Raw genomic sequence first — 19,678 nt, 5'->3', positions numbered from 1 at the left:
TGTGTGTGTGTGTGTGTGTGTGTGTGTGTGTGTACTTTAATAATACTAATTAAAACTTATTTAATTATTTTACAGATTACAAGACTGTTTGAAGTTGTCATGCTTGTGTGTTTTGTAATGTTTCGTTTTGCCTAAAATGCAAATCTTCAACGTTTTCTAATGGAGTCCTCATTGCACTGTCAGTGATACTGTGTGAAAAGTTCAATACTGATGATACAACACCAGGGTACAAACTAACAAATTTGAAAAGTGTCACTCCCTTCCTGCATTCATTCTACAATATATTAATGAGCAAGATAATTCATTAGTCAGACTTGCAAATAAACTAAACATACTGGACAATTCACTAGTAAATTTTCCAGAGACATAAATCTATGAAAAACGTCTCAGTCACTCATCACTGATAGTATTTCTTCTCAGACTGTACACTGAACATTGCATTTAGCAAAAGGCAGATCTATAAAGTATGATCAGCCAAGTGGAGGTGTCTACTTCAGCAGCTTTACATTTGACAACATACCTTTGAGCATTAAACAGACAGACCTGTTCATGCCTGTGCTAAAGTTATAATTCAGACTGTCTATGGCATTAGACCATGGTGACTAATTTATTGCAATATAGACGATACAGCAATTCTTCTTTTTTAATTTGTTTTTTCCACTAAAATAGTAAGGTCAGAGGTACAAGATTGCTCAAACTATTACATTCCCATTACGAAAAATTACGAAATTATGACTACGCCTTAAGAAGAAGTGTGAAGTTTCTGTTCTCTCTATTTTTCCTGTGACATTCAGTAAGTACAGTATGCTAACAGTTTTATTTTTTTATCTGCTCTTTCTATTTCCTGTGCGAGGAATAAAATTTTCTTTGCATGCTGTGTGTGCCGATGAAAGAAAAAAGAAAAAAGAAGTCTGCAAAAATGGAAATTCCAAAGCATTCTTCATGCCAGACACAGAGTCTATGTGAAGGTAAATTCCGGGAACGACTTACTGGTTTTGAAACTCAGATTTCATCACAGTCTACACTAAGATATTTTTCACATCTAATAATTCTTTATCCTGGTCAGGGATAGCAAATAATTGTATTGTTTTATTTGTCTAGTCTTTTAGTTTTTCCTTAAATGTTTCCAGTCTCTCTTAGATGACCTAAATTTCATATTTCATCATCCACGTCATGCTGGCATAGTTGTAGCTCTGTAAAATTTGACCAACTAGAAACCTAATTATAGAGAACATCATGTCCTGTAAGATATCAAGCAGATAACTGTTTACCTGACTTATCAGATTACAATCATAGCATACCACTCTGATTTTCTTTACTTGTTTTTTTTTTTTTCATGGCATCTGAGTTCAAGAATATTGCAGACCTATTAATGGAAAGTGAACGACATACTTTATTTCTTAAAAGTCTAGAGTCATTATGCAGTGAAACTGCTGTTCTGAGCCTTTTTTGTATGGTTACAGGCCCTGGATCCTTAATCTAACTATGAGACATTTGATAAATAAGCGGCCTAGAAATAGCACAAACATTTTCCTTCATGGACACTGCAGTTAGTCCAACTATACTCCAGAATCAACTCCCTTCAACTGTTCACTGCCTGAATAAACAGACAAACATGGGAAAATGGAGCAATTACAGTTGTCTGCAGGCAGAAAATCAGGAAATTAAGAAAATTAGGAGATCAGTTTATGCAACCGATGTGTCTGCAGATTATAAAAAAACAACACTGGGTGGAAGTGCAACTTAAATCATTACACTTTGAAATGGTTGCAATATTTATTTGGTTTCCTGGGATTCTTTGGACAAGTCATACTAGCCAGCTATTCGGCTGTTTATTTAAAATCACCACTCTGTTTTGATCATTGGGATATGCAGCCATAAACCATCCATGATATTCTCCAGGGGTATAGCTGAAGTTAATCAGCACTGTGTTGGTGACGGCCAATTTGGAAACAACAACAACAAAATCACGTTCATATGTTACTCCAAATAAGTAAGTGTTAAGGTATTTTACTGTGCTAATTTGGTGGATAAGTCATGACCTCATGTTGCGGCAGATGATGATGCTTTCCAAGAAAAAAAAAGGATTTCCCCCAGAGTCTAGGGCCTAGACTGATGAATAAGATGACAAAGATCTCATAAAGCCAAATTCCAGCCAACACTGAAAAAAAGCCTGTATCAAAATATGAACTTCAACCAACACCTGAATCTGAGTCAGGCTAATAAAAGCTCTTGATAACCACAACAGATGAGCTCTTTATACTGAGAGTGGGTTGGAATTAAACATGGCACCATGACTAAAATTGGGAAACAGACTGAGCTTGTTCTAGCACTTAAGTCCTCAAAGTTATGCTTGCACTAAACAATATCATGACGAAAGGGAAGCTTTGTGCTGATTTACAGTGACTCCCGGACAACTGACAGGTTTGTGTGATAAACGACATTACAGCCACCCACAGACAGCAGCACTTCCACTTTTTATGTTTGAGCATTTTTTTTTACAAGACCATTTCCTTGTTTACCAGCAGAGGCGAAAGTGGAATACTGCATGAGACTTGACCAATCGACCATGAAACTGAGCTGTCTTTTTATTGTAACCAGAAACACGTGTAAGTGTTTGCAATGAGCTGATAATGTGGGCCATTAAAGCATCTCACTATTAAGGACAAAACCCGCTTCCTGTCTAAAAAGCAGGATTGCTCTTTATTGTGAGTTCTATTACACCACAAATATTTGCAATGCATGCTCATAGAATACTCATAGATAACCATGATGACCATGAGAATTCAAATATAAAGCCATGAAAGTGTGTGTACATGAACCCTGGCAATTACTCTCATACACACACAAACATTTACACAATCATCAAGGACCTTTTTTTTTTTATCAGTTTGTAGATATACAGTTACTGATAGTAGTCCATCGGTTGCTCTGCACAATTCGCCAGCTCTCCTTTTACCCATATGCAGTGAAAGGGACCACCATAGGACCACTACTGGCCAGATGTTATTTAGGTGGTGGACAGCAGTGACACTGACATGGTAGTAACAGAGTAGTGGGTCTTACACTAGCATGAACGTATCAGATCATGCATAACAATGAGAGAACTATTAAGAACTATTATTGCACACATGTACCATACTAGTCTACCTTTATGTACATATTTAAAGCTCTATGTACAACTTGTGTTAAACGCCCTCTAGTCCTTTTTGAGTGTCAGTTTCTAAATGGTGAACTGCTGTTAGGTGGAGATTTTTTGTTGGTGGATTGTTTCTCAACTCAGCACTGACACTGAGAAGTTTAAAAACCATAGCAACACAGCTTCACCCGCCATATACACTCCAATGTCCAAGGATCCACCGCCCAAGTGATATCCAATCAGCAGTGCTTGAATGTTTTCATTTCATGTCCTAAATCTACTGTACGAAGCATGTAGTAGCTAGTCCCCCTGTTGAAAAATCCAGCTTACTCCGACCAGCTACCAGCTGCCAAACACAAGCCAGGCAGGTCAAACTGGTAGAACATCTTTGCCAGACGATAACTGATAGCAGAAAGGAGAGTTTCTGATTCACCATTAAAAATTACTACATTTATTTAAGAAAACCACACAACAGTAACCCATTTAGAAAATCTCAGCCAATTATTGATCAGTTTAGTCAAGTAATAAGGAAGCAGGAAATAAGTATTCTTAGCTAACACAGCAGTGAACTATTCCCTGACCCTGCTGACCACAGTAAACATAACCCGTGAGAAAACATGTGAGCACACTATTTACGTTAACGATATTGATTATTTGGAGGCATAACATTGGTTTTCTTCAGTTCAATATTAGCTACCATTAGCTGATGATACTGAATATTAAATAACGCTTTTATGCCTAATGTTATGTTAGCTATGACATTTTCGATGCTTTCTAGAGAACAAACAAATGTCGCTTAACTGTGTGCTGTCTGATGCGGAGGTCATATCGCATATAATGGTAGCCATCTCTTGTCATTTTCCTGCCACCCCAATAAAGTCATTGGGTACGCCCTGGCCACCCCAGTGTAAAAGGTCTGGCTATGCCCCTGGTGATAGATGAAGAATTAGCAAGACATGTAGAAAAATCTAATTTCGGGTATGCAGACCTCTACAGAAATGCAGTTAGTGAAGCCCTGTGGTAAATTAGACAGGAAAATATTCTTGATAGGCTAATTAAATCTCTCTAAGTTGCTGGAGAGAGCAGTAATTAGAGGTAGTTACAGTCAGTTCCCACTTATCGTCCTGCTGCATAGTGAGCCAGCTTTAGGTTATTTAACACACCGGTTCCTCTGCTCTGTCTCTCCTCCCTGTTTCTCACGTCTACACGACTCAGACCAGACAAGCAGTCGTTACAGCGAGACAGGAAGCAGTGAGAGCAGGCTTTACCGTCCTTAAAGCTTTAAATTCGACCGAGCTACAGCGTCATTCGCGTCAGTACCCTGCGTCAGAAAAAGCTTTAATCTTGTCGCGTGCGTGCGTTTCTTTGTCGCGAGAGTTATGGAGCTGCTGTTCCAGATGTTGGACGAAACTTAATTGAAGAGGAAATCGCACTCGCTGTGCCGGGTATTGCCTTCACCATCTCGTCCTGGTAGCGACGGGGCTTTTTTTTTTTTTTTTTTTAAATTTTCTCAAAGTTTTTTTACTGGATACTAGGTTTGTTTAAAGCCGAATGTACATCTTTAATACAGATGTATTGATGTAATCGACTCGAGATAAGTTTACAGCTTATGTCAGAGAAACAGAAATGGAAATTCCGCTGACAGGTGCGTGGCTCAACTTCTTATCTTCCACAAACAAAACAACTGGATATGATACTGATTCCAACCTCTGTACATATGTACTGCATATGGCTCATTACTTTCCATGAGTCCGAATTTGAATGCGAATTAAATTGCTCTATATTAAACCAGTGTATTGTCATATACTGTGCTTTTTTTTTTACTGTGCAAATAATCTTTAAGATTGAGAGTAATATCAAAACATGTCATTCTTTTCTATTATAATAAGTTGGCTTGGCTAATACTGTATTATATAAGTAAGAAACTCATTTTAGATTGCTCTTGTAGCAAATTATTATTATTTTTAAAAAAGGCCACTAAATCTATATAAACTATATTTTACCTCTATTCCACAGTCTTCCTAGGCTCAGGGTAAGAGCAACTCAATGATGATCCCAAACAGTACATGTGAAAATGTCACGCACATCCAAGTGCAAAAGAACCCTGGGAACCTGGTGGTCAGCGCCATCATGTTTCTTGCTGGTGTGGTGGGTAATCTGCTAGCTCTGGCCATTCTCGGGGTCCACCAAAAAGAACGACGAACCAAATCCTCGGTCTTCTGCATCCTAGTAACAGGACTTGCTGTGACAGATCTGGCAGGGACGTGCTTGCTCAGTCCACCGGTGTTTGTGTGCTACGCTCATGCTACCTCCCTGGTGGGCTTAACTGGGGACATGTATCTCTGCGGCTCCTTTGCCTTCGCCATGACCTTCTTTGGCCTGGCATCCATGCTGATCCTGTGTGCCATGGCAGTAGAGCGCTGCCTGGCCATCAGCCACCCATATTTCTACTCCAAGCACGTACGGCGCCACTTCGCCAAGGTTGCGCTCTTTCTTATCTACCTTTTTACAGGTGCCTTCTGCCTGCTGCCCGTCTTTGGCATTGGCCGCTACAAGCAGTACTGCCCTGGCACATGGTGCTTTATCAAAATGGAGGCTGAGGGTGAGGGTGAGAAAGAGGAGAGGCTCACGCTCGCTTTCTCCCTTTCTTATTCTCTGCTAATGGCCTTGCTCATTGCTGTTGTCTTTGTCTGTAACGGCTCAGTCATCGTCAGTCTATGCCGCATGCATCGCAGCCAGATCACGCGCCGAGGTTCTGTGGTCTCAACAGGGCGCAAGAAAAGGCTTAGCACCTGGTTTGGCCAGGGTGAGGAGGAGATGGACCACCTGTTGCTGCTGGCCTCCATGACTATCATCTTCGTCATTTGCTCCTTGCCTCTCACCGTGAGTAAATTAGCTCGTAATATCATACTCTTTGCTATGTTACAATTAGTTTAAGTGGATTAAAAGCAATTGGACATGCAGCAAAATGGTGATACCTAGTTATACACGCTCTATACAATGTGGACAATATTATAGAAAAGCTACTATTCTATAGACAAGTCTGTAGACATAAAAAAATTACTTGAGACATGTTCTTTTGGCAAAGTGTATCAACTGTAAAAGATTGTCTTTTGTTTAAGTGATAGTAAATTGTCACCAGTTGTGATTTGTTTAGTCTGTGAGCATTCAAATGCGCTAAGGCACTCTTAACAGTGCATATCCTTGCTGGATAGGACATGTTGAAATTCCCTACTACAACTGGGACAAGTGGTTCTCCAATGATTTTGGCACCGTGATACAATGCTACATGACTCGAACGACAAGTCTTACACACACACACACACACACACACGATTCATCTAATCGTTTACTATCTACACTAACAATAGGTGTGTCTCAGTGTGCTGAGATATTGCATAACTTATGCTAGAGTACTTGTGTAGTAGGTCTAGCCACCTGCTGTTACGTCAGCTCTGTTTAATCCTTTCCTATAGGTGAAAGGTTTAATACATGTCCGACAAGTTTGGAGGAGAAGATTAGACCAACTTGACTTCCATGTGACTGTCTCTGTGTCGGGCATGTATTGAACTCTTGTATATCATAGCTACCATCAAATTCTTTGCATTGGGTATCTTTCAGCTATTTCAAGGAAGGAACAGGCTTTTGCCTTATGTTAGTTATACATTTTACAAGGAAATTGTTTTCTTGTAAATTTTTTTTTTTTTTGTATCACAGTGTTCGCTTTTATTTGATCATTGCTGAATATAAGATAATGGAAGGGAGGTGCTGCATACACAGATGAAGAGATGGCAATGCTGAATGTTGTTACGGATAAAAAGCACAGGAATTATTATTTTGTACGTTTCACTGGCAGTGAAGCTTTTAAAATTGAATAAGTCATCTGGATATTATATAGTACATATGTGACTTGGACATTTTATGTAGTACACATATACTTTTTTTATGTATACTAATAATTACTGACGGTAGAGCATCTGTTACAATGCACAAATGATCACCCCCCTGTACCTTATCTATGTGTTGAAAAGGACCACCAATGATGAGATAATATTTTGGGTGGTTGACCATTCTCAATACAGCAGTGGCACTGACATAGTAATTGTAATGGTATTAAATCCAGGGCTCTCTCTCTCTCTCTCTCTCGCTCTCTCTCTCTCTCTCTCTCTCCATATATATATATATATATATATATATATATATATATATATATATATATATATATATATATATGCACCTGTATTTCGTTTTTTGACTACCTATCAATATATTCCAGGTAACTAATATTGCTTGTTGCTTGTTATGTAATACTTTGCAGTAAACGAAACACAAAAAGGATAAATCGATATGGGTAAAGCAATACTAGCACCAATAATTGGGATCTCCTTTTGTTCTGGGGAAACACTATAGTCTTAGTATTATTATAGTGTAAGCAAATAGCTGCCCCATTGTAGTCCCTTTACAAACACAAATCACGCACATAAGCCACTCATTCTTGAATTCATTATCACTACTACACAGTGTGACCTGAGAGTTAGATCCACTCTCTAGTACATTTATGCATGCTACACGGAATGGCGAACGTCAGCAGATGACTAAAAACATTTAATAGACGAACTACTGTCAAGTAGGTTCTAGGCTTTCCAGACAAGGTGGCAAGCTACCATCAATATGCACAATTCCAAACACCAAAATGACAACTGAGCTAGAGATGACTAGCAAGTTGAGATAACTCAAGGACTGTAGAAATACAATAAGATGTCCATAAGTGATGCCCTGCTGAACAAATGGATCTAGCAGCAAAATTACAGAGGCTAAACAACTTCTTGCCTAAGAATATACACTCACCATCCACTTTAAAAGGAACACCTGTACCCCTGCTCATTTATGCATCTTCAGTTAATGTTCACATCAAACATCAGAATGGGGGAAAAATGTGATCTCTGTGATTTTAAATGTGGCATGGTTGTTGGTACCAGATGGGCTGGTTTGAGTATTTCAGAAAATCCTGGGATTTTCCACACAGAGCAGTCTCTAGCGTTTACACAGAATGGTGCAAAAAACAAAAAAAAACACTGAATGAGCAACAGTTCTGTGGGTGGAAACACCTTGTTGATAAGAGAGATCAGAGAAAAATGACCAGATAGGTTTTATATATATATATAAAGTTGTATTACCAGAATTGCTCAAAGAGATAGAGGATAAAGATAACTTGGAAACATGCTGTGGCAGGATAAATTCCTCCATGTACCACCAACAGATGTGGTAGCTGACACGGGAAAACCAGTAGCTGCAAAATGTGGAATTTAAGAATAGCTTAGAGGCACTAATGGTCACGCAAGAACAAGGAGTGAGCAGCAGATTAATTGAAAGAGAGATGTACCATATCAGATTCTGCAAAGAGTCCAGTACACGGGAACAGGGTATACGATGTAGCCAGGAAAAGCATACACTGAGAGACACAACCAAGTGGCAGAGCAGTTATACACTTCCAAGTCCAAATGAGCAGAACCACAGAGGGTATTAGAAAACAAGAAAGCTAAGATTCTAGGGCGGTTCCACATATGAACATTTAAACAAATAATTATGCTTCATCATGACTCGTCCAGAGATTGTATCAAGAGATAAGGAGGGGAAAACAGCAGTAGATAGCAGATAGATGTGGCAATCTCGCTTGACTCAACATGCGAAGCTGAAGAAATACTAGGTGTCTTATGAGGAACTGTAGAAAATGTAGAAAGTTCAATTTAAGACTGGCTTACAGTCAGCTTAAGAATGGCTGCAACTGATTACCGGAATGATGATATTGAACACTATCTACATACACTGATTTGAGCTGACATTAAGGTTATGGTAATTCAAATAACCACTCTTTACCGTGGTGAGCAGGAATGCATCGTAGAATGCACAATGTGTTAAACTTTGAGGTGGATGGGCTACATAGTAGAAGACTTGACGTGATCTCCTGGTCTGATGAATTTTTGCCACGTCAGGCATCAACAGCATGAATCTATGCGTCCAATCTGCCTTGCGTCAACAGTTCAGACAGGTTGTGGATTATCAAGCATAATTTGAATGCCATAGGCTATCTGAGTATTGTTGCTGACCTAATGCAACAACTAATGCAATCCCTTCATGGCCACAACTTATCAGGGTCCATCTTGTAATCACTGCTTCTAGCATGATAATGTGCCATGTCACAAAGCATAAGTGAAACTGAAACTGGTTCCATGTTCCATAGCCTCTCCAGTCAATGGATCTGAATCCAGCAGATCACCTTTGTGATGTGGTAGAAAGGGAAAACTTGAATGTCCAGCTGAATGTGCAGTATTGGCATTGTGTTCCTAATAAAGTGGCTGGAGAGTGTATACTGTATATACAGTGTATGTAAAAACATACAAAATGTGTTTAACCTTAGATGTTACAACTTGTGTTAGACATGTTGGATACTTGGCCATTTTCATGTTATGCTGCATACAGTGAATCCACACAGAATCTAATATGTCTAAATTTACCAAGAGCATATAATTAAAAAAAAAATATTTTAAGCAAGGAATGAGGATTGCAATCATGTGCCAGATGCCTCACTGGCTTTCTTATATAGATACAACAGGTCTGTGAACAAGAAAGGAATATCGAGTACCTGACATTTCAGACACAGTATGGTCAAATATTTTGTTTATTTCTGCTCCATTAATGAAAATAGTTCTCAAAGAAACCATAGGAGGATAGAGCGTTGCGTGTTGTCATGCAATGCACAGACTGAATGACAGTAAGTGAATGAATGTAAGTGTAGTAATGGTTTCAATGTAACAAACTATTGCTAGAATTGAAATTTTATGTAGCGAACACAGATAAGTGGCGTGATACAAACAGTGAAATGTACCAGTGCTGTTATACTAAATATTCAAGACATTCAAGAAGCACACAGGACTGTGATGGTCAGGTGTCAACATACATTTTAAGAGAATAAGTGGCATCATAGCTGTCAGTCAGGCCAAGACTATCAAGATAAGATAAGATGTACCTTACTGATCTCGCGGCGGGGAATTTCAAGTTGACACAGCAGCGCAAGTAGGAGGAGGAACATAAAAGAAAAGAAAAGAATTTGTCTTGAAAAGAAAAGAATTTGTCTTGCAAAGAAAAGAATTTGTCTTGAAAAGAAAAGAATCTGAACTTCTTTGTATATGTACATGTGCAATATCCTTGGTATTTATATACATGTGCAGTATCTATGGAATGACAATTAACTGTTGACTGTGGGTGTTTGTGAGACTCAGGCAGTGGAGTAGGAGGTACTGGGTATTGTGGCATTGTAGAGTCTGATGGCTGATGGCAGGAAAAAGCCCTGAGACGTTTTTGAGGCATGTGGCTGGATGAATCTGTGTCTGAACGTGCTCCTGAGCCTCCTCAGCTCAGCACAGTGGGGATGAGAAGGATTGTCAATAATAGCTTTCAGCTTCCCTCTCATCCATTCTCATCTCTTTCCCCAGGTATTGGAAACACTGTAATGCAATTATTTACTAGTTATATTGATACAGTGAGAGTCTACTCATCGTTGTGTCACCAAGAAAAGGTCATCTGGGTTGATTCACACCTTTTACAGTCTTTTAATGTGTCTTTATACCTTCTGAAGTAAACATGGAGAGCAGTTCCACATTTACAGCACATTATGCAGAACATGATATCACTTTGGTCATGGAGAACATGCTATCACTACAGGTGTTTTATTGCAGCCTTGAACGTTTGTCATCTGAACTTAATTTATAGCTTGCCTGCTGTAGCAATTGCTGTTTGCTCAACAAACGAACACCTACATTAGCCTTGACTCTTATTGCACAGTGTTCTGCACTGTTTATTATTAATTTTTTTGCAACCAGGGAAAAATTTGTAATGGACACAGATCCACTAGTTTATGGCACCTGTGGTTTCCTGATTTTTTTTCCTTTTACCTTTATCTGTTTTATGCCGTAAATCCTTTAAAGGTTAAATGTGCATAATCATCATTAGGACAGGTGGCAGGTTTGGCAAGAGTTTTTTATTGCAGAGGCACACACTCATTATTTTCAACTCACTGTTTTATGAAAAAAAAAACCACTCACAATTTAGATTAGTCCACTGATCTTCTACTTTACTGTCTATGTCAGTATATGATCTTGCATGTGGTAAACAGCATGTTTTTTAAGTCATATGTGTAAAAAATGCAGTGTACAGTGTGCTAACAGATAATAGATGTTTGTACACATGTTGTGCGAGCCAAAATAAGTTAGGATTAATTAATGCGATGTTTGACTCTAAGGCCAAGCCTATTTCTAACATGTTTAACAAAACAAACCATTATCTAGAAACCAAGTGTCATATCTTATTAAGATGTTTTTAGTGCAAGCCTTGGTTGTGAAATAAGCTCAGAATATATTTTGAAGAAGTATTTGAGCGAGAAGCATGTTTTTTAACAGAGAAGTCTCACATGGGGTTTTTACATCCATGTTTGCATAAGAGCTGCAATTACAGCTCTTAAAATTATTGATTAGTGTTAGGCTGTAGAAAAACCCGCTGGACAAAAGCAGAAGCCAGGTTCTGTACGTGGTACAGCCTTCCTCTTCATGGTTCATAACTTGTAATTATTAACTTATTATTTGGTGTTATGACTTGATTAAAATCCATCTCAACCCTGACCAGGATAAAGTGGATACTGAAGATGAGTGAATGAATTAAATAATATAAAGGTCACTAAATATTATTAAAGTGACCTTTAATAATATCTAGACCACCACAGCACTAGAATGAAGAGAAAATTCACTACTTTCACTCTGTCCGTCAAGATATTTCATTCTTATAACACTTTGGACATGCTTGTGATGGACTGGCGTCCCATCCAGGATGTATTCCAGGATTCAGAGCCATTGTTTCCCAGGCTCCAGAGCCATTGCAACCCTGACAATGGTAAAGTGGTTACAAAAGATAAATGAATGAATGAATGAATAAATGAAGAGTCCCACAAGGTTCTGTTTTAAACCCCCTAGTTTTCCTTTTATGTACATTCTCTTGTTGGCTTTCACATCACTATGCTGATAATGCACAATTATACTTATCTGTTATCCAGACCTAGCAGCACAGCCATCACATTCACATCAACAAAGTAGCTTTCACCGTTGGGCTGCTTTCTTTTAATAGCTAATACCCTGCTCTTTCACCATATTAAAATTGATCAGCAGCTCTTACCGACTGATCTTACTAACTGTTGTCTACTTTAAGGCATATATCATCAGTAAGATCAATATCAGAGTGAATGTATAAGAGTGTAAAGAGCTAAGTGTGCTAATGTCTGAAGCCTTTGTTTTAGAAACCTTCCCATGCTAATTGGTTTATTTTAAGCATTAAAAAAGGGTTAGGCCTTGTTACCCTTTATATGAAATGTATTATATGAAATGTGAAAACCTGAAATCCACACTGATCCCGTTATAGCTTCTTGCTGCTTAGGGAATAAATGAATGACTCAAGAGTTCCTATCATTGAATAGTTTAAATGGAAAGACTTGCAGACCTTTCAGGCTGCAGTCAGCTGTTGTTTGTTGATTTAAAGCTTTTTGAGATATTGTACACTGGGAGAGCCCAGAGAAAAATACTTTATAATGATCTAGTAAAGGGATGCTTCTTAGATCTGTATCCCCTTTGACAAAATAAATAAACTGATTAATGGCATTGGATCTGCTCTCATGCATAAAAGTAAAAAACAACATTGACAGACACACTGGTCCAAGTGAATTTCACATCAAAACATGCAACAAAAAAAAAACATTATTTTCCTTGCTCCACAGGAACACCCACTCTGTTCAAAACTTGGACATTTCTGTTGTGTGAGTTATTTGCAGAATGACTGTGTTGAATGAAGAAGTGCCATCTGGAATTGATTTCTATGATGACAGTTAGATACAGTTTCTATGAACATGCTAACAGAAACAGCTATTTGTGTTACTCATCCATCCATAACTCTTCATTCGTCAGAAGGAATAAAAATAAGGAATAAAAGTAATGTGTAAGGGGCATGTTGTCATAGGAAAGTAATTAAAGACAGGGTGGTGCAATGCAGCCCAAAGTGAAGATGATTGTTTTCCTATAACAGCATGTCTCAAAGTGTTTTATTCCTCTTATACCACAACAATTTGCTAATTTTTTTTATTTATTAAAAGATGCCATACATTTAGAATTATATTTAATGTTGTGGAAAAGCCATAAGAAGTTAATTCCTGTTATCAGTTACCTTATAGCAGCTATAAACAGTCATTCCTTAACTTTTTCTTAAAATTAATAAGACAAAATGCAGATTGTTACCAAGAAGTGCACAGTCCTCTGTCCTGAGTTTTTCCGTGACAGAAAACCTAAAGTTACAGCTTTACATCTGACTGTTACAAAAAGCTGACAATGGAGACTCCTCCCCTTAATGTTAAAAATAAACCTCATCACAAAACCTCACCATATTAATGATTATACTTAGTAACAGTGGTAGAATATGAGTTGATTAATAATAACTGCTGTCCTTTTTTGTTCATCTAAAACTATGACTAATCCCTAAAGAGTGTTATGTTTATTTAGCCACTTTTCCAGAACCACAGAAACGGCTCTATTGATTGATTGGTTGATTAAAATGTTTACAGTCATGGTTGTTGTGGATAATTTGAAGCATTCAGTGCAGGCCAAAACCAATTGTTTGTATCTGACTCAGTGCTAGGCTGCTTCCTTTCATTAGCAAAATGAAATTGCTTGTAAATCCCAGGAAATTGATCAGCAATCTTCTTACCAACTGACATTAGTGATTGCCATTCATATTAAGACCCTTAATACCATTGAGATCAATATTAGTGTGACTAATTGGTGTGTGGTAATTGTGTTTCCAGCTCTATAGGATTAACCAAAGAATTAATCAAGAAAGAATCATGACTAATTATCAGAAAGAATAATCAAGGAAGAATTAAGGCTGAACTATTGTTGAGGATAACAGGAATGTTTTAATGAATGTTATGTGGTTGCTATGGATGACTGGAAGGCAAACTTTCAGTATGGACCAAAGCCCAATTACTTGAATGTGATTCATCTATACAAAAGCCTTCTATTTCTACTAAAGACAGTGGCCATCTTGCCAATGTTCTGGGCAGTTACTTTCAGTAATACAAGACCAGGGCTCACACTTACACACACATACACACACACACAAATTACTCTGTGTGGATATGAATATATCTGAAGCAAAGAATAACATTTTCACTCTAGTTTAATGGATTATGAAAACCATGAGAAAATTTTTCTTATGAAGTACTGCAAATGTTGTAGATAATATATTTCTACCTCTACATAAAAGATTATTAATGTATGATTGTTTTATGACTTTCTGAAGACTTACGAGTGACCAAGCATTTATATTTTATACATAGTTGATGAATAATGGGATATTTTGAAATAGTTGCCTTGTATTTAATAAATTATGTTGTATTAAGTTCTAATTATAGAGTCAGATTTAAATCATATCCACTGCCCTTGTCTTGTTTGCCAATTTTAATCTGGACATCATTTACTTTTATAGTCACATAATGAATATAATCTTCCCTGGGAGTTTCTCTTATCTGAAAGGAGTGTAAAGAGCCTGTTGACTTTATGTAGTGCCTCATCATTTATCAGTAGTGGGCTGTATCTTTGTGGACTTTTATTATATCTTAAAATACTTTTAATACTTAAGTATTTTCCACATGCAGGTTATTTTAGCTGTGACTGTGCAATGCGTACTGTTCAACTGCTTAATGATATACACACACACACACACACACACATTACATATATATATACATATTGGCTATGCTAAATTGCCCATAGATGAGAATGAGTGGAGTGTATGAATGTGTGTGTGCATGGTGTAGGCTCGGGACCCACTGCAACCCTGACCAGGATAAAGCAGTTACTGAAGATGAATAAATGAATATTTTCTTTTAGTGTTTGTTCTAATTTAAGGCTGGATATACCTCACTTAGCTGCTTTTGGTATTGTTTTACTTGTTTTATGTATTGTCTCTATTTTTTAATGCACATAAGTGAAGCATAAACTCCACAGAAATTCATTGCAGTTGCACACTCTATATGCACATATAATTGCACACATAATCTGCAATCATGATTGTGCAGCCTATATGGTGCTTGTATGGTACTTGTGGATAACTACAAAAAAGATGAATAGATAATATTTTTATTGAGCTGTGTGTAATTACAGCTGCCCAGCTACAGCTGTCCTCATCCCACATTGGCACTGTTGTACATATGAGTATTAAATTTCTTGATAAAAAATAAAGCGTACTGTTGAGCTGGTAGTGCTGGCATAACATATGAGAGGTGGATAGAATGGAATTATTCGTGATGCTTGCACTTACACAGCTTAGATTTGTCTGCTCTGAATTCTTTGGGGTCAAAGAGAGTGTGAGCTGAAGAGGAACTGTGAATTAGGTGGTGTGTGTTTGTACATGTACAGCTATTATGGAAGGTGACAGCTGCTGCTAAAGAACCTTACTGGCAAATCATGCGTTCATTCCAGTAAGTAGACTAAACTTTAGACTTGTTCACCATGCTGTTACTAACACTCATTGATGACATGTTCACATCTGCATCACTGACTCAATTGAGTCTCCCCAATGGCTGATATGTTGTGATGCCAGGAATCGCAACATCTGGAAACTACATGTCAGTAATTTTTAGGGAAATTACTCTTAATACAGGAAAGGTTGACCTCTTTACAATGTTATGTTGTTTAGAGTCACAATATTTAATAAAAAAAACCTGTTGGGAATACTGTTGTGGTTGTGTTTAAATACTCCAGACCACAAAACTGTTCTGTCATGGAGCCAGGCAGGATCTAAAGGGGCAAATCCTATTCAGAGGTGTGTCCAAGTGTTAACTGTTTCTTCCTTCTCTGGGTCATATAACAGGTGTCTACATGTTCTTTTTTCGTTTCCTTTTTTTCATTTTATGGCTTAGAGTTTGAAATTGTACACCGTTTATGCCTCTCTTTTATGAGACAGTTGTATATTTATTTAATGGCCCATAAAGAATAGAGTGGTTTACATGCATAGTGTAGTATATATATACAAACAAACGTCCTTCCTGTGTTTATGGCAGACAGAAATGTTGTGAATTATGTGAGAGTTGCACTCAAATGTTATGGAAAATTGATGTGCATAATAGCACACTATAACTTTAGCAATGATTACTTGCCTAGTTTAACTTTGCTGTATTATGTAACCAAGTCAGTTGTATTTATTTTGCAGATACTGTTACACAATCATGCATGCAGCACAGGAAAACAAACTTCCCATATGTTGAGTGTGTTCACATGTTTATTCCGAGGGCCAGCGGGAAATATGATTACTATAAAGGGGAAATCTAATTAAAACCATGAAATGCACGATAACTATGAAATTTGTGGTTTGAAGTTGAGACTGTTGATCTGCTCTTTGTAGTGTTGTTGTGATGGTATGAGAAATCGTCCATCTTTGACCCTTAAAGAATCAGAGGAGTCATTTAAATATATTTGGAAGAAGTCCAGCATTGATCATTTGTTGAGGTTAATGTAAATTCCATGGCCAAAGTTAACTGTACACTCTCAAGAGTAAATGCCAAAAATGGTTCTTTAGAGCAATGCCACAGAAAAACAATTTTTTGCCTCTCTAAAGTAGTGGTTCTCAAAGTGGGGTCCATGAATCATGGCCAGTGGGACTGTGATTTTTTAAAATTTCGTTACAGGGCTGGAAATTATAACCCACCATTATCAAAATTATTATATTTATTACTGAGTGTATACCTGTAGTTATTTGTGTGTTTGACTGCTCCCTTGAATTAAATGGTTTTAATCCAAAGCTCAAAAAAAAAAATAGGCCTATAAATAATAAACTTGGACTTAATGTGTTCTGTCAATGTAAATTTCAGGAACAGAAAGTTCTAGCACTCTCAAATAGAAACAAAATATCATTGTACACATTTAATTAATGTTCATGAAAATGTACGGAGTGGGTTCTTCGAATTTGTTTCAGTTAAAGGGTACCTGGCTACAAAATGTTTGAGAACCTCTGCTCTAAAAAAAATCATTTTAGGTTCCCTAAAGAACCTTTTGGTCCATAATTCTATAACCATTTTTGCCACAAATAAAAAAAAAAAACCCACAATATGCTGAATAATCAATGACACAATAAACCAAATATCCAGTTTCATCCACAAAGATCCTTCCACATAATTTATGGTGGGAATTTATTTTAAGATTTTGTGTGCACTTAACAAAATTGTTACATATCCATCACTGGTTTTTAGGGAACCAAAATGCGGTTCTTTATTATGTCACCTTTATTTTTAAGAGTGGTTGTGTGTAAGTTGATCATTTGTGTCATATCTGAAGTGCAGCACCCATCAGTAATGAGGACTTGTTTTGCTTTTCAGACACGCTGCCCAGCCTCAGCGTTGAACACATTGAGAGGCCAGACTGTGCTATGATCTTTAACACCAACTTTAACTTCTTACCCAACACTTAGTCAACCAAGCAGATAAGAATATCAAGCATCTCTTGCTGTGTTTTGTAATACTGACAAAAAGAACACTGTAAAATCCATTATACTCAAGTTTCCATGTGGAAACAAGTTACCTTGTTGCATTCAAATTGACCTTACTTAATTTCCTTGTGTAGATTATTTTAGTGAGCAAGCTAAACACATCAGGTTTTTATGGAAAATGTTTTTTCCCCTCAAATGCACACCTGGATCTCCCTCACTAATGACAAACAGCAAAGCATCATTACAACACTCTCAAACAGACTTCTCTAATGGGACCAGATAGTCTTTTTAGATCTCTTGATAGGGTTTTCCTGCCAATCGCAAGTACGGACGTCATACAGGACCTTTAGGCCAACGTGTCTACACATGGCATGGAATGAGTGTACATGATTGCTTATGAGTGCTTAAACTGACTTTTCAAAAGTCCAGACTAGGTCCCTTGTTGAATTCCAAACATATAGATAATATGCAAATATTGATGGAATTTAGATTTATACTGTTTATTGCTCTTTATAATATCTGATATTTAGAAACTTTTCATTTCCTTATTGTTTAAACCATTTTTGCTGCATGGACTTTTTTTTTTAACCATGTGCCTAAAGCCTTTGAACAGTACTGTATTAGAATTACATTTTCCAATGTAAACCTAAGCCCCTTTGTGGGGTTTTAATCCATATTTTAATAATTATTTCTAACATTTACGATATCTCTCTCTGGGGGAAAAAAAATGCTGGGAAATCCCCACTATGAATACTATGTAGTCACTGTTATAATACTGATATTTACATTTTAATTGATCGTCCTCTTGTATGTGGCCTTGTTTCTGCATTGGTTACCTCAGTGCTGTTTATCTGACACTTGTTGGCTACGTTAACAAGCTTGTATCTAAAGATATTTTCACAAGACTTTGCTTCGTCGTAAGTGAGTGAATGACTGACTAAAAATGTGGTAAGTCTGCTTCTCTGATTTTAATCAGCACTTTGTTGGGCTTGGGTATATCACATACAGGTCAGCAAATACACTTCCTCTCTGATAAGGCCAGAGCTGCTATCAGATAGACTGGTTTTAATAAAAACATACATGCTGTCCTAATTTGAAGTGTTAATCTCGAGGCTGATAAATTTCACTCCACAATTGTAGTGTCTATTCAGTGTAAGCAGAATGCTGAAAGGGAAAAAAATTCACATAAATGTGCTTTGGAAAAGTTCAGGCTTTTCCAACACCATGCACACCTACTGGATATTGGATTGATTGATCTGTGCTTTATTGGCTTTGTCACACTATAAACTAGGTGCAACACAATTCTGTATTTGGTATGTTGCAACCACTTTGTTGATGCTTAAACAAATATTCCGTGCCCATTCGTCATTTATTAATGCTTGTGTGTATTTGTGATGAGTAGTGAAAAACAAACTGCATATAATTTACCCACAAATGGCAGATATCCATAAAACCTTGTTTTTTGATGTTGCATCTAATATGTTCTATTATTTGATCTGAGCAGGTACAGAAACTGCTCGTGCTCTTTTTTGTTTACCCAGAAAGTAATACTCCACATCACGATCGCTGGAACCTTTCTCTTGTCATTTATAATGGCTATACCAATGCCAGTACAAACTCATGAGTGAACGAAATCCCTAACCAAATTAGAAGCCATAAATCTTAATGATCAGCATTTTGAATCTATGGAAAGTCCCTGAGCTGATGATAATCCTCCAAGTCAGCTTTCTTTCCTAAAAGCATGTTGGCTCCTGGACTTATTTCCATTTTGTAACTCCATTATCATGTAATATGCATTTGGCTCCACAGACTCTTCCTGCGCGGAAGCACAAGGTGATGCTCTGCCCAGCCGCACTGACTTGCAAAACAGACAGGCATTAGCGTGAATCGAGCCCTGCTCTGGCCTGAACACATTTCCTTTCATCCTTCCATTGAGACCCAGTTTTACGTGTCCACCCTGTCCCT

General features: G+C 37.4%; 1 protein-coding gene across 2 annotated transcripts in view; it reads left to right on the top strand.

Annotated features, from left to right (window-relative positions):
- The first annotated feature begins 561 nt into the window (after window positions 1-561).
- The window catches only part of ptgir (prostaglandin I2 receptor), a 32,174-nt gene continuing 13,057 nt past the window's right edge, over window positions 562-19,678 (top strand). Inside the window, exons 1-2 of one of the 2 annotated variants that reach the window (XM_026934953.3) lie at window positions 562-968; window positions 5,156-6,022. In XM_026934953.3, coding sequence (XP_026790754.1) covers window positions 5,186-6,022 — 837 coding nt within the window. In that variant the 5' untranslated portion in view covers window positions 562-968; window positions 5,156-5,185. Of the gene's footprint in view, window positions 969-3,860; window positions 4,785-5,155; window positions 6,023-19,678 lie in introns of those variants that run through there. The other variant, XM_026934952.3, reaches the window with a different exon arrangement.

Source organism: Pangasianodon hypophthalmus, chromosome 14 (genome assembly GCF_027358585.1).
Source record: "Pangasianodon hypophthalmus isolate fPanHyp1 chromosome 14, fPanHyp1.pri, whole genome shotgun sequence".
Classification (NCBI taxonomy): Eukaryota; Metazoa; Chordata; class Actinopteri; order Siluriformes; family Pangasiidae; genus Pangasianodon; species Pangasianodon hypophthalmus.
The sequence above is the reverse complement of the archived record's forward strand: the minus strand, read 5'-3'. Positions and strand labels throughout refer to the sequence as shown.